General features: G+C 33.7%; 1 protein-coding gene and 1 long non-coding RNA gene across 2 annotated transcripts; one reads left to right on the top strand and one right to left on the bottom strand.

Moving 5' to 3' along the window:
* Positions 1 to 359: 359 nt before the first annotated feature.
* Positions 360 to 8,143, top strand: LOC141674732 (protein ACCELERATED CELL DEATH 6-like). Its single transcript, XM_074481434.1, has 3 exons — positions 360 to 1,107; positions 3,257 to 3,852; positions 7,451 to 8,143. The coding sequence occupies exons 1-3, from the start codon at positions 360 to 362 to the stop codon at positions 8,141 to 8,143; spliced, it is 2,037 nt and encodes a 678-aa protein (XP_074337535.1).
* Positions 8,144 to 8,854: 711 nt separating this feature from the next.
* On the bottom strand, positions 8,855 to 12,403 carry LOC141671168 (uncharacterized). Its single transcript, XR_012554987.1, has 2 exons — positions 10,994 to 12,403; positions 8,855 to 10,891 (listed from the first exon to the last, which is right to left on the bottom strand). It is a non-coding gene; the product is annotated as an uncharacterized LOC141671168 (long non-coding RNA).
* Between the last annotated feature and the right edge of the window lie 4,654 nt (positions 12,404 to 17,057).

Below are 17,057 nucleotides of genomic sequence, written 5' to 3'. Positions count from 1 at the left end.
TTACTGGGCCTAGACTAATATAAACTATCAATTAGAAATAGTTTTTTAGTAAATTATTTCATTGTCATCAAATAAATTTTATACCAGTTTGTAGCACGGCCAAGGTACTAGTTCCAATAATTATTTGGGGTCACTACTTAATTACACAGTCAACTCATCCGTTCGGCCTTATTTGATTGTTTGTGTTTAAATATTTTATAAACTATACTAATATAATTTAAATGTTTATGTTCATGATTAAGCAATTACTTCTCATTTAGATCTTGGGAAAAAAATACACTACAAGGTAGATGTACTTCATTGATTCCATCAAGTCAAATATACAGACTTTCTTTCCTTCATAATATCTTCTCACGTATATGGCAGAATCGAAAGTCCTGCTTGTTCTCAATAGGATCGCTGACATTACCATTTTCTCCCAGGGGAATGAAATTACGCACATCCCCTTGATATGCACAACGAATCACATTGATTCCGAATTGCATGATGTTGTTATTAAGGATAGCATCGATGAACTCAAGAAGATTGAGGGTAGGCTTAAGGTTGGCGATCAACTGACACCTACAAATAATACAGTGCTTCATCTTGCATGCCAATACGGGAGTATTAATTGTGTAAAACAGATTCTGAACGTTCATGATTCACTACTGTTGAAAGTCAACTCAAGAGATGAGACTGCGCTTCACCTAGCAGCTAGAGAAGGACACTATGATGTTGTTGTAACACTCATTAACGCAGCTAAATCTCTGCAAAAGGGCGCCGCGGCTGTTATTGAAGCACTCATTAACGCAGTAAAAGATTCGGAAGTGGACGTGCCGCCGGTGCACCAACTAATTAGAAAAGCCAATTTGGAGTTGGAAACTGCCTTGCACGTAGCGGTACGGTACAATCACAAGAATGTTGTTGAACTGCTAGTAAGCGAAGATCCAAGCCATGAACATCCTCCGAATGCTTACAAGGAAACTCCAATGTATTTGGCTACTGTTAGATGTCACACCGATATAATGGAAACAATTCTTAACAAATGTGCTTTTCCAACTTTTGGCGGCCCTGAAGGAAGAACGGCTTTGCACGCTGCAGTTTTGGATGGCGACTGTAATGGACATGGTACGTATATATGTATCTATACCGTATTATTTTGTGTCGCTTGCTTATGTTTTTGTTTGATTTTGTTAGTTTCCTACGTGTAAGCGTAATTGTTCAATATTTCCGACTTTAACCAATTTCTTATTATTTAATTCTTTTTGACTACATATGGCTTATACACAGGCATGTATCCCGACCCGATCCGATCCGAGACCATTTTAGCGGAAGATCAATATATTAAAAATTCGATCAGCTATCAGATCCGCTAAGAAAAATACGATTATAAATGGAGCGAATATGGATTTAGGCCGATCCGATTCGTTAATAACCCGATATGGTTTATATATATATATATATATATAATGTAGTAAAAATATTTTTTAATAATTCTAATTTTAAACGTATTATCCTCGAGTCAAGTCTCATTATCTAAATTTCGCTCGGTTCGGTCTCTAGAGTCCAGTCCATTTTTGTAACCCTAGTTCTTTTACATTTTGAAGCTGCATAACCCATATCTCAATTCATATAACACTTCCATTTCGCAACATCAATTTTTTTCTTTGTTAGAATTAAAATATTGTACAACCAAATAGTATGTTTTATTCAAAAAGCGAATTTTAGTTCATATCTTATCTTTGAACTTCGTTGTATCCTACTTTTATTTTAATATTTTTCGGAATTGTCAATTTTAAATAGATTTTGTAATAAGTTAAGTTAAAAAATAAATATACATAAATAGAGCGGATATCCGATCCGAAATTCGCAATCTGAACGAATCCGGATATGAATCGGCCTATAAAAAATCTAGAGTTGATCCGATCTGAATCCGAAAAAGTAAATGGATATGGATATGGATATGGATTTAGACCGATCCGATCCAGATTTGATCCATTGACAGACCTACTTATACATAACCTTACATGTTCTAAGAATTCTCGGAGCGATTCATCACTCGAACCCGAGATGATAGAGAACAAATTTTAAACTAGTTCGATTATCGTTCAACATATCTTTCACATAAAAACAAGAATTTATATCCTTTATTAACAAGAGAAATAGTCTTGGTGGAACACAAATTTTTAACCACCGTTCACTTTAGGCCCTGAGCCACCAAGCTCAGGTCATGAACTCTCGTTAATTCTTTATTTATCATGCACTCTTCTCTCTTACACCTTGTTCTTCCATAATTTTCTATAAACATAGAAAATTAAAACTTAGTATCAATCTAAGTTAAATGACAACTAGTACTAATTATTTAGGACTAAATCATCACAAAACAAGATTAAAAGAATTATAACATTACATAAAATATCTATAAATTAGTCATGCATCAAATGTCCCCAACTTAACCTTTACTCCTTCTAAAGTAAAATTACAATTATATGCTACTACTACTAATACCACTTCTGTAGGTGATCACGGTTGCATTTGGCATATGACAATAATCCCTTTAAACATCTAGGTAGCCTTAGTGCACGGGTGAGATCTCGTGAGGGCCTATAATGAATGTACCCACAAAATTCATATAACTCATCCATTATGCAACTACATGAATGCAACTAAATGATTGAAAATATAAAATATCACAAATATAATAGTGTATGCCAAGTCAACAATAACCATCAGAATATGTAACAAGTTAAACACATCAGCCTCACACCACAACATCACCACTTAGCGAAGACAAGTACAGATGTGCATGTGTGCTTAACTTAACAAAATGTTCTCTACTGAACCAAAAATAAAAACATACAAGTTTCAACATGAAAAGACATACGAGTTAATAGCTCTCAAGGTGTGTACTAGAATAGATTTTAAACACTTCGTTACTTAGCACTAGCCATCATTCAAGGTTAACAAAGAATTTCTCTTTCTTATATATTGATACAATACTACTATATAACTATATATAGTACCATTTTTGCAGAACCTGAAGTGGCCTATATGTACCATTTTTGGGAACTATTTTTGAAAATTGAAAACACAATTGTACCATAAAAGAGACCGGGCTATATAAAAGAGTTAGGAAGGTATACAGGTGTTGACTTCTATTTTTAAGTTCCAAACACCCTTATTTCTAATTTAAAAAGTAGTACATATTTAATACAACTGTTCGCACATATATGTATTTTAATATTTACATTATAATTTAAAAAATTTCATATTGCAGAATGCCTGAAACTTCTGTTGAAAAAGAAGCAATATCTCGTAACTGAAAGTGACAATTATGGATGGACCGTACTTCACTACGTGGCATTTAACGATCTTTATCCAGTAGTGGAAGATATAGCTGGCGCAAGTAAGCATGTAGGTTACATACGAGATAGACAATATGGTAGGACAGCTCTCCATGTAGCAACATATGAAGGAAATATTCGGGTCATGGAAAAACTTTTGAAATACTTTCCAGATTTATGGGAAATTGTAGATGTGAGGGGTCAAAATATATTGCACATAGCAGTAGAGCGCAACAAAAAGGGAGTGATCAGGTTTATCCTGTCACAAGGTTGTAAAGCAAGCAATAACCTCTTTATTCAACGGGATGTTGAAGGAAATACGCCTCTCCATTTTATTGCCAAGTTGGGATGTTATGTCCAGGAACTCATGGATCTAAAGGCACTTGACTGGGAAGTGCTAAACTACGACAATTTCACTCCCCTGATGTGCTACTTGCTGAGCATGAGACCGGTGTTAAAAACGATCAGGTACGTATGTGATATCGGTTATAACTCAGTCACCATGTTTATATCACTTGCAGAAGTACAGGTGCTGTTTGGTATGATTTTCTGTTTTTGGTTTTCAGGAAATGTTTTCTCAAATGTTTCCTAGTTATTTATTTTCTGAAGACTGTTTAAAAAGACAAGCCAAACACCACATTTGCTTTCTGAAATCTGTGTTTATCTTCTTTTTTTTTTTTAAATTTAGAAACTAATTTTTAGTTATGAAGCCAAACAGACACTTATTCATTGATTTCATAATCATTCTCATATATCCTTTGCGAAAGTATAAGTGATTTTTGGTAAGATGCCTATTTTTGGTTTTCAGAAACATCAGTTTCATGTTATCTGCTTTTTTTTTTTTTTTTTTTAATAAAAGACAAATTTCATTAATACGAAATGTCATACAGAAGAGTCTCCAACAATACATCTGGAGGAGACGTAAACACCTTTTGACAATTTAGAGAACAGATGTTTGTAGGGACTTCAAAACAGACTCTTTATCTTTATTTTAAATATAATATAAAATATAGGCTCCCAGATATTTAGTACATCTTCAACGATGTTTTATATATTCACTTTTTATTTTTTTACTAACTTAAATCCCGTGTGATATATGGTTCTGGTTAATATTTAAAATTTTTATTTATCCTGTCATATTATAATTTTAAAATATTTATTCAAATTTATAATAATTATAAATTTATAATAAAAATAATAGGATAATATGTGTTCGTAGTTTAATAGGATAAATATAATAGAATAACTAGTAATTTAATAATTTAGTAGTTTAGCGAATATATAACATTGTTTATTTATTTATTTAATAATAGAATAACTTGTAATTGTAGTTTAGTAGAATAAGTAGACTATGTGTAGTAGTTTAATGGATATATAATATTATTTATTTAGATTTTTAATAGCCAAACCGTTGAAACAAATTATATCTCGTTTCATTCTGATTATTATAGTATAGTATACATTACTAAATATAACTTGAACTTATATTAGACAAAAGTAGCAGAGAGGAAGCAAGTATTTTAATGAATATAATTTATCAGTCTCAATTTATTATCCAGTTTGATTTTTATATGTAATTTAAATGCGTTGACCGCATAATTTAGTTAATTATTTTTTAAATTTTCTTTTTGAGAATAAAATTATAAATGCTAAATTTTTATTTACAAAAAAATTAAAAAATAATTAATATAACTATGCGGTGAATACATCTTAAATTACATGTAAAATTTAAACCGGACAAATAAATTGAGACGAATGAAATATTATTTAATATTAGTTAAGTATGAGATTTTAACTTTTAAAATAAATGGGAGAGAAGTGACTCTTAGTAATTGTTAAGGGTCACTAAAAATCTCCTGTAACAAAAAATTTCTATTTCTTCCTCAAATTTTAAGAGTCAATTAAGAGAAGTTTGTTGGACATGGTCTTATTAGTTATTCATATTCTGAAAATTGCTTTAAAAAACAAGACCAAAACCAAATTTATTTAAAGTAGAAAACAAATTTTTAGTTATGAAGCCAAACGGACACGGAAAGGCTTTTGAAATACACATGTCTAACATACTGTATATAGAATATAAAAACATATGTTTGAGAAATAATGCTGTGTTTCAGAAATTTTTTTTAAAGAAAAGAAAAAAAATGTAAAAAAAAAAATTTCAGCTTGTTCCGAACAATTTTTTCGAAAGAAAGGAAAATAAAGTTGCAGATTTGGTAAGAAGTTTTCTTTATTTTTGTTTCCAAAATCTTCTTCCCACTTTTGGAAAAATTAGAAGAGAAAGAAAAATTAATTATTTTCTATTCTTTTCTTTTATACCCTAAATTTGGGAGCGTAAATGTTTGAGGGCTTCAGGTAGTGTTTTGAACGGGTAAAATAGATTTTATTTTTCTTGAATTTAACCACTTTATGTGGGTTTAAACAAACAGGCCTTCCACCCCTCAATTGTTGTAACGGCACAAGCATTTAATATATATAATAAATGAGTTATTTATAACTTATTTAGATTTTATTTACAATATATATATATCATAAATATTCAATCATTAATTATATTTTTTTATTTGACAAGATAAGTCAATAATACTAATATCTCCCGCTTAACTTTTTTGTCAAATACTTTTCTTTAACTCCCACTTTTCATAATTCTTTCTCAAATATTTTTCTTAACTCCCTCCGAATATAAATGCTAGTTTTGCATTAATCATGCTTTGCTGCATTATCCACGCTAGATATTTTTTTTTTGATTTAGTAGTCCTCTGTTTCATACTTTCATTTGACTTTTAAACATGCACTGTAAATAAATGATAATAAAACTACTTATACTTGATAAATAAATATAAATTTTATATTAAATTCAAGCTTATATTCTAAACTTTAATTTCATAAAAATAATAAAAATAACAAATATATGTAGTTATATTTTTTTAACACCTCAATTTACGTGAGAAAAAATTAAAAATAGTTAAAATGAGATAGAGACGGTAGATGATTGAACATTTATACGATAGCTTTATTTTTTTGACAAATGCAGAAAATTTTCATTAACTTGAATATAATAGAGTGGTGACAAACTCCCAACCGTCGATACAAACAGGTGTTAAACAAATATCATACTAAAAAAATTAGATGATTTATTTCCTGATCGTTTAACACATATAACACATAGAATTTAAAAATTCTTGATATTAAAAATGAAATCAAGGCGATCCAAATTGTATCAACATCTCTGAAAATAGCAACATCGCAATTGACCATATCACATAAAAATCATTGTTAGCCCAATGTTCAGAAACACCAATCACAAAAACTGAGATTGGAGAAGCGACACTACAACTATCTACTTACTGGACACCAGCTATAGACATGCCGAAAACACCCAAACTATCTACACGCCGGATACTAACTATAAACATGCCGAAAATGTAAACCCGTGAAAGATAAACAATCTTTGATTGTGAAATGTGAGCTCTTGCAATAATCAACACCGCTCAGGCTTTGCAGATCACCAAGAATATCAATAAACTCGTTCTCAACCGATTCAACACCAAATAAATCCAAATATAATTAAACAAAAACATAACAAAACACTCCAAAAGAAGAGACAAAACACACACTCCAAAAACACTCCAAAACAGAGACACACAAATAAGAACATTTTCATTCTCTTTTGTTCTTGTTTTTTTATTGGAGGGAAATAAACAAGAACAAAAGAGAATGAAAATGTTGGGTTTTGCATCGGAGAAAAACAGTGAAAGTCTCTCGATTTACTTGAAAATGAACAAACCCTTAGGAGAGGAGTGGAGGGAGGCGGCTAGGTTTTTTTAATTTATATGATAGCTTTATTAATTCTTCGTATATGTTCTTATTTACTGTATATGATTAGTATATGCAAATAGATGGTTCATTATGTCAGCGTCTATGCAATTATTCCTCCATTGTTCCTCCGAATGTTCCACAATGTTCCCCTGCTATACTTGATTTGTGAGCTCTGATTCTAAATAGATATTAAATTCAATAGCTTATTTTTTTTTATTTTGGAAGTTCATCAAAGAGGGTAGAGTACTATACAGAGGGACAAAAGTACTTGGCTAGACCAGTTTTGTTAATGTAACAATCGTCTGTTGCAGGAAATGATTAGAACAATACTTGTTAATGCAAATGTTAAAAAGCATTGGCACTTGTGGTGTACACTTAAAGACCCGGGCATCGAGACAGCAAGCGATGTGAAATATGAAAAAACTAAGCAGGAAGTCAAAGAGTTTAGAGACATAATCAACTCCCATATGATAGTGGCTGCACTCATAGCCACTGTAGCCTTGACAGCAGGATTTACAGTGCCAGGCGGCTTTGTTGAGAACCAAGGACCGACCCAAGGATCACCAATCCTTGTTAAACATAAAGCTTTCCAGGCATTTATAATAACAGATACCCTCGCCCTGTTTCTTTCAATTTTCTCATTATCTCTTTACTTCATAACCACGATGCAAAAAGATGTTTACATGGCAAAAGGATTTTTCCGTACCTCTGTTTTCTTGAACTTCTTGTCAATTATTGCAATGATGGTAGCTTTCATAACAGGGGTTTATTCAGCGTTTGAAAAATCGTCAAAGAAGCTAGCCATTATTTTTTGTGTTATTTCTTCCTTTGCTCTCTTTTTTATCTACATGTTATTGGGTCAAGTGATGGGTGTAATGGTCCCCAGGTCACCTGGACTGAATAGTTATTTCAGACGGAAGCACAAGGACAGAAAAGTAAACTCACCAATGGAGGCAATAGCAGAAAGTAGTGCAGAAATACGTGAAGAGAAGCAAGAGGTCTGAAGAGAGGACATGGAAATGCATGGTGAGAAGTCTAATTTCTTAGAAGAGCTTGGCCTCTCAAAAGCCAGTTACCTGTAATTTCTTATTTTCCATTTACAATTGTTGCTTGAGAAGATTGTGGCAAGTTGGATCTTTGTGTTGTGGATCATTTTTTTAATCTCATTTAGGTCGTCATTGTATCCTTATACAATATTCATAAGAATCGTATCCAAATTTGTGATAGTTACGATCTTCTATTATCAATTTAATAATATGGACTGTTAGATCTTTAAATCAATTAATAATAATTGTTGGATTTATAATTTTAATAAAATTTAATTATATTTTAAAATAAAATATGGTAAAGAAATTATAAAAAAAACCCTGAAATAATATCTAAATAAATCAATATTCATTTATTGATAAATAAATAAAATATTCATTAATGGATAAATAAATAATTTTTTAAATGAATATATATTTTTGGTCAAGGGTATTCATTTATGGAGTTTTTCTGGCACGTCTGTCTCTCTTCACCTGTTATTAACATTTTTTATGCTTGGGAGATCTGATTGTACCATTTTTATTTTAATTGCACATATTATATATCAATTACTTAGTAGAAAGTCGAGGATACACATATCTTGGTTGAAATTTGGAAGGGTAAAAAATGGTTCAGAGTTTATTGCGGAAACAGGAAAAATGAAAAAGAAATTAGTAATGAGACTAGAGTAAGTAGTGAATCATCACTTTGTTTTGTCTGTCACTCGGATAAAACTGTTTTTAGAAGCAACTTGGCCAGGAGCCAGAGTTGCCCAGCAACAACTAAACATGGATGCTTGCAAAGAAACACATGGCAGATGAAAGAGTACAAAACTTTAATAAAACCTAACTTGCTCCTGGACTGCCCCCATTGTAGTTAACATCTCACTCGAAGAACTGCACAGGTCAAAGCAGTGATCAAAGCACTAAAAACTGGTTCCCCACGCCAGTCATGTAGTAGCAACGATTACCGCAATAGAGACTACAATTCCAATTCCGCAACAATAGTTGCTCCTGGAAAGAATTAAAAACAGAAGCAACCAGGAAGCTATCCAACAGCATTAATTAGTGACATTGAACTTGCCATCCAAGAGTTTTAAATCTTGATTATAGGTAACTGCTGGTAGCTCATCTAGAAGTAACACAATCAACCAGCCACCAAACCACCAAGCCCAAAGCAGCAGGCAGCTTAAGAAAGCACTGCATTTGTGCGAGTCACAGGCGTCCATCCACAAAACAGAATTCATACTCAATGAAGAAACCATAAAAGCCCAGTAACAATGATCGACAAATTCCATCGTAACCAACTTAATCCATTTCAATCAAGGTGATCAGTCTTGCATTTATTCTGGGAAAGAAGGGCTGCAAATCGTAAGTCAGTCCTAACCAAGCAAGCATAGTTAAAGCAATTCCGCTCGAGTTCCCCAAAGTCCAACATAGAACCAGACCAGCCCAACATCCATCTTGCTCAAATTCATTTAAAAAAAGAACACAGAAGCAGAAACTCATAGCCAAAATCCAAGAAACTAGTTGAATTTCTTCAATTTAACCCTCAATATAAATCTGGAAACAGAACATGTAAAAAGGATAGAGGCAACAAGGAAAGCCCTTGATGTTCAATAGCTTGAAAAGATCAAGAAGAAATAGCACTTGGTATATAACAAAGTACAAAATTTCCGTGAAACCTAACTCGCTCCTGTACTGCCCCAGTGTAGTTATCATCTCGCCCAAAGAACAACTTATCATTCCAACAACATCATCTTCTGACCAAGTCTAGCTCGAAGAATACTCCCCCACCAAATACACCAGCCAAAGACAATTCAATTGGTAATCAATTCTGAAACAATGAGCAAGAAAGTACACAGGTCAAAGCATCAATCACCGCCCTAAAAACTGGTTCACCATGCCAGTCAAGTAGTAGCAACGACAACCGCAATAGAGACAACAATCTTTGCACAAACTGGTCAACAAACCAATTCCACAACAAAAGTTATACTCCTGTGAAGAACTACAAACAGAAGCAACCATTATGCTATCCAACTGAATTAATATAGCAACAAAGATCTTGCCTTCAATGAGTTAAAAATTTCAATTATCAATCAGCCCAAAGCAGCAGGCAGCTAAGAAAGCTATGTAAGTCCCAGACATCCATTCCAAAAAAAAAATTGCACCCAATGAAGAAACCATAAGAGCCCAAAAACCGGAATTGACAAAAATCATCGTAGCCAAAAACTCGATCCATTTCAATCAAGGTGGTCGGCCTTGAATCTATTCTGGAAAAAAAGAGTCTACAAATCTTAAGTCAATCCCAACCACGCAAAAACAGCTAAAGCAATTCCACCCGAGTTCCCAGAAAGTCACAAGAGAGCTGAAAGGTGTCAAAGCCCAAGAAACCAGCACAACTCCATTACTCTCATGCCATTATAATTAAGGCCGAAAGGCTTTGAATTACAGTGGTAGAGAAACGAGAGGCCGGAGAAGAATAGCCAACACCAAGCCCGAGTCCTCCAAGTTGCCTGAATGACCCAAGTTAACAAGCAGTTTGTAGCAGAGCAAGAACACAAACATAGAAAATAAACCAACAAATATAGAACCAAACCAGTCCAACATCCATCTAACTCAAATCCGTCTCAAACAAGAACACATAAGCAGAAACTCACAGCCAAAACCCAGGAAAGAAGTTGAATTCCTTCAATAAAGCCCTCAATATAAATATGGAAACAAAACCTGTAAATAGAATAGAGGCAGCGAGAAAAGCCCTTGATTATTCAATAGCTTGACAGGGTGAGAAATAAATGGATTGAAGTCCTAGTTTTCTGCACGTCACACCTTATTGCATTGCAGCTTGATAAGCAAAGGCATCTTTTCCGCAATAGCACGTGTAGAACTTCCGTAAATTCTGGCTTGCTCCTGGACTGCCCCCATTGTAGTTAACGTCTCGCCCAAAGAAAAACTTATCATACCCACAACATCATCTTCGGCCAAGTCTAGCCCCACCAAGCACACCAGCCAAAGACATATCAGTTGCTAATCGATAGTGAAACAATGAGCAAGAAACCGCACAGGTCAAAGCAGCAATCAAATCACAATCAAATCACTAAAAACTGGCTCCCCCAACCAGTCAAGTAGCAGCAACGACTATCGCAGTAGAGACAACAATCTTTGCACAAACTGGTCAACAAACCAATTCCGCAACAAAAGTTATACTCCTGTGAAGAACTTCAAATGAAAGCAACCAGCAGCTTCCCGCCCGCATTAATACAGCAACATAGAATTTTCCATCAAAGAGTTAAAAACCTCGATCACAGATAACTTCCCAGTACCACAATCAATCAGCCACCAAAACCACCACTCGAAAAACAGCAGGCAGCTAAGAAAGCACTACAACCCTCAAGTCCCAGTCATCCATCCACAAAACAAAATCCACACTCAATGAAGAAACCGTAAATGCCTAGTAACAGAAATCGACAAAAACAATAGTAGCCAACAACTTAATCCATTTCAATTAAAGTGCAATCTCGAATTTATTTTGGAAAAGAAGATACTACTCTCGAGTCAATCCCAACCAAACAAAAACAACTAAACACAATTCTAGTTTTCCTCGTAAACGCGTATAATGAAAGCTCAACAAACCAGCACACCTCCAAGGCCACTGTAATTAAGGTAGCAATGCTTAAATTACAATGGCAGAGACATGAGAAACCCGAAAAGAAGAGCCAAACACCAAGAGCGAGGTCGAAGTGCTTCAACAACACAAACACTAAAAACAAGCCAAGAAACAACAATAGAAGCAAACCCAACAACCAGACCACAAGCCCAACATCAATCTAACTCAAACCCATTTCAAACAAGAACACGAAAGCAAGACTCGTAGCCAAAACCCAGAAAACTAGTTGAGTTTCTTGAATATACCTCCTCTATATAATCTAGAAACAGAATCTGTAAAATGAGAAGAGGCAGAGAGATAAGGCCTTGATGTTTGATAGTTTGAGAAGATTTGAGAAGGATTGAGATGGGGATAGATCTTAGGGTTTTTTTAGGGTTGCGGCTAGAGTTTTCTTGGGGTAGAAGAGGGGAGAGAAGAGAGACGACTCTCAAAACCGCAACAACTACGACTGACTAATGTGAGTTTTCCTCCTATTAAAAGGGCAGATAGGCTAATTCGTCCGTTAGACTTGCGATCACATCATTTAACTCAAAAAACTTACAAACGGATCACTAAATTAAATAAAACTTTTCGTCCAAATATTTAACACGTCAAAGAAAGTTTTATTTGGTTGAATGACCTGTTTGTAAATTTTTTGAGTTTAATGACTTGATTGTAAGTTGAGTTCCAGTTGACGGATGAATTAGCCTATTTACGCGTTATTAGAACATCTCTGATCCATTATCACCTCTTAACTACTCGTTTTATCGTTTGACTCATTTTGCACACACTTAATGAACCTTGGATTTATAGTCAAAACAATAAAAAAAAAACTTTGAATTAAAATATATATATTAAACTTTAATTTAGAAGAAGAAAATTTTAAGAAAGTTAAAGCTAACTATATTTTCAAAACTCACACAATTACGTAATTTATAAATTAGACCAAATGAAGTATATTTCATGTGGACAACAAATTTTAACCAATGGTATTGATTTTACTCTCCAAGAAAATTCAAAAGAAAAATAAAACTAAAATAACGTTTTTTAAAAATAAGAGTACAACATAATATTTGGGGAAATTTTGTATTTTATAACAAGACTAAGTCATTGTGACAATTCTAAGATTTAGTTGTATGATAATCTTTTGTATTTTGTAATTTATTGAGTCTGTAAAAATGTTAAGTAGATTAGACGAGAAGATTTTTTTGTGAACAACCATCAAGCTGAGGAATAAACTCTGGAAGAAGATCAATCATGATCATGCCTTAGAGAGAAGTGTATAAGCTAAGAATTGAATAATGTTGTTTTTGGAAAAATGTTTTAAGTCACATATTGACAAGTCACATATCAAGATATATAGAGATGTCTGTCGAGAAGTCAAAAATGACTTGTAGAGAAGTCAATCTACTTGTAGAGATGTCACTCTGTTTGTAGAGAAGTCCAAAGAGATATCGACAAGTCAATCTGCTTGTAGAGAACTAAAGATATCGGCAAGTCAAAATTATATGTAAAGAAGTGGGATATCGACAAGTCAAAAGTCTATATAAAGATCTGGAGATATCGAAAAGCCAAACTGCATGTAGAGAACTAAAAATATTGACAAGTCAATCTACTTGTAGAGAACTGGAGATATGGACAAGTCATAATACTTGTAGAGAAGTGGAGACATCAATAAGTCATTCTATATATCGATATGTGACTTCTCTATACAGTAAAATAGATCTTGACAACAGCCTCACAATTCAGAATACAAACAACTTGAAGATCCAAGATTATCAGTCAACAAACCATTCTATCATTGAATTAGAAAGTCTACAAATGCAGTTTGAAGAATGCGAGATCAAGGGCCAATATGAACTGGACAAAGGAGGGTCACAGACCTGGATGATTACATGCAGACATGTTGCACTCAAAATGGAAAGATACAAATAGACGTTAGATTATGTGTTATTCCATTTTAGTGTAATCTTTGTAAGATGTGCATGTTGTTCAATAAAACATGTCACAGGTCCTTTGTTTAGAAGTAACAAAACAGATTTAGAAATCTTGTATTCTTTCAAGAGAAGTAGTTGGGTTCTTATTATTCAAGAACACATATTTGTAACACAACAAATTTGATTTAAATATAAATCAAGTGAGTTTTGAGTCTCAAACAAGAACACATAAGTAGAAACTCATAGCCAAAACTCAGGAAAAAAGTTGATTTCCTTCAATATATCCCTCAATATAAATATGGAAATAAAACCCACAAATATGATAGAGGAAGCGAGAAAAGCCCTTGATATTCAATAGCTTGACATGATGAGAAATAAATAGATTGAATTCCTAGTTTTCTGCACCACGTCACACCTTATTGCAATGCAGCTTGGTAAGCAAAGGCATCTTTTCCGCAATAGCACGTGTAAAATTTCCTTAAATTCCGACTTGCTCCTGGACTGCCCCATTGTAGTTAACTTCTCACCCAAAGAACAACTTATCATACCCACAACATCATCTTCGGCCAAGTCTAGCCCCACCAAACACACCAGCCAAAGACATATCCGTTGCCTCTTGCCTATTGATAGTGAAACAATAAGCAAGAAATCGTACATGTCAAAGCAACAATCAAATCACTAAAAAACGGCTCCCCCACCAGTCAAGTAGTAGCAACAACTACTGCATTAGAGACAACAATCTTTGCACAAACTAGTCAATAAACCAATTCCGCAACAAAAGTTATGCTCCTGTAAAGATATTCAAACGAAAGCAACCAGCAACTTCACATGCGCATTAATACAGAAACATTGAACTTTCCATCAAAGAGTTAATAATCTCGATTACAGATAACTTCCCAGTACCTCATCCAGCAGCAACACAATCAATCAGCCACCAAAACCACCACTCCCAAAGCAGAAGGCAGCTAAGAAAGCATTACAACTCGGAAGTCCTAGACATCTGTTTTTACTAAAATTTATTGGTTAAAAGTTAAGTCTAATAGATTAAAACTTGACAAAATTATAAAGAGAAAGATGATCGACATGTGCAAAATGTAAATGGACGCGAACAATTGATGACGTTGAAAACCCCCTTGAAAGGGTAAAAACCGCGGGTGGGACGATACCCAACCGAAATAATTCCACTATAATGATATCAAGATGATTACAAATGATTAAAATTGATGAAATGATAATAATGGGTGAAAATCTCCTTCTTCGAGTATGCAGTCTGGACATGTCAAAAATATGGCTTGGACGTGTCAGCTGTGCATGTACTCGTCGGCTGCGCCTCAACTCGTCGGTTGTGTAGACCTACTCGTCGGCTGTGAGAAAATATGATATATATGGTGTTGCAAATGATTACAATCTGTAAAATAGTTAGGATAAGAAGTGTAATACTTCTCATTTAAGTTTTCCAATTTGATGTGAAGAGAAAAAATTATCCTTGGTTACAAGTATACAATATGGTGTATTATTATATATATATATAGTTTGAATAGTAATAGTATGGTAGATTGCATGGGTGATGTAGGATTGGGTGTTATTCTGGATAATATATAATTATACCATCTGTTAAATACAATGGCAAGGTGAGTAAAGTAGAAGAAGTGAGGGTAGAAGATAAAGTAATAGAATTTTAGTTTAAATAGAAGTGTATATCATGGTTGCATATTGTGTATGTCTGCTTGTCTCTCTGGGAATGATAAATGTGGAGAGTTTTAAGATGGAGAAGATAATATGTGTGTTGTGTGTTATTTATTGTGTAAGTTATGTGTGTCCCCCCCCCCCTCAATGTAAGTATTTTTCTCTTGTTATATATCATTGAATCAACTCCCACGTTTACTATCTTTTTTCCATTATCATCTACATGTTGTTGTAGAATAGGATATAAGGATAACTTCCCTCCTATTTTTCAGGATTTTTATATGACCCGATCTTGATGTTTTTATGTTCTTGTATACTAGTTCCAATTCCTGTCTTATGTGTTCACATCCCTTACTGATTTTCACGTCCACAAATATCACGTCGGGTTATCATGTCGTTATATCAAGATAGCCAAAATTCCAGCCACAATAATTGCCCCTAATTTTATTAGGAGTGTTCAACCATCTTCAATTGATAACTTGATCGCACGTGTACTTTAGCCGCTATAATTACAAATGTTTCTTTTCTAACTGGGATGCCAAACATCGCATGTATGAGATGAATTTGTCTTCAGGTTGACATATGAAGTTTTCATATTTTTCAGCTGGCCAAGAGATGAATTTGTCCAAAGTAGCCATGTGTTGAGTCAATTTTCATACATTTTCTACAAGAGTATGAGATATCTGCTCAATAATTGTGTTATTTTTCTTAGTATGAACTTCCGTACTTATGTCTTTGACCTCTTCTTGCAGGCATAATGCGTCTACTAAGTATTCTAAATTAATTGAATCTTCAAATGAATATTTACTTTTATAAACTCTTGATCGGCATCGTTATAAGTGCATTGAGCAGGTTGTAGTTAAATGAACGAAATACACTTTTCATGTGAACACTTGTTTTCCTATATACATTTTTAGCGACGGTCATACGAACCGTTCTGCTATAAATGGCGTGTTCAAATTGTTTACTGAAGATAGTTTGTGATCCAGTTGTAATTTTGTAACATGTCAAGAATATGTTACATATCAATGACATGTAAAGTTGTTCAGTTTGTTACATTATATCTTCAGTCATCGCAGCATGGCGTTGTGCCCCTTGTAAATTATACCTCATATATTTAAGATGTTGTGCACAATCTTGTCATTGATCTTTACATACTTGTATACGTTGTCATTTTCGTGCTATCTTTTATTACGTACTTTTGTCAAGTAATGTGTCGCATGTCATATATCATTTGTATATATATTTTTTGTGAGTGTGGGCACTGCATTAACTTGTTAAAAGGTCTTCCCCTCTTGAAACAAACTTAGTAGGATGTTATTTTCGCAGTGTAACAACGAGGTTCATAAATGTCACTAGGTGTTGCCCCTTGACGTTTGTGTAAGTGACAAACATTGTTTGTCATATGTAATTTTCATTATTTTACGTAGGTGCATGCACTGTAGTAAGTCGTTAAAAGGCCTTTCACTCTTGAAACGTACTTATTATTGTGAATCTTATGTTGACGAACTTCGGATACTATGCCCCTTGTCCGTCGTATATATATTTAATTTGTAGAAACAAGACAGACCCTTATCACGTCATAGGATGATCAGCCCTCTCAAAGTAATAGAGTCGGGATACT

The sequence above is a fragment of the Apium graveolens genome, chromosome 7 (genome assembly GCF_009905375.1).
Source record: "Apium graveolens cultivar Ventura chromosome 7, ASM990537v1, whole genome shotgun sequence".
NCBI lineage: Eukaryota > Viridiplantae > Streptophyta > Magnoliopsida > Apiales > Apiaceae > Apium > Apium graveolens.
This window is presented reverse-complemented; position numbering and strand designations above follow the sequence as displayed.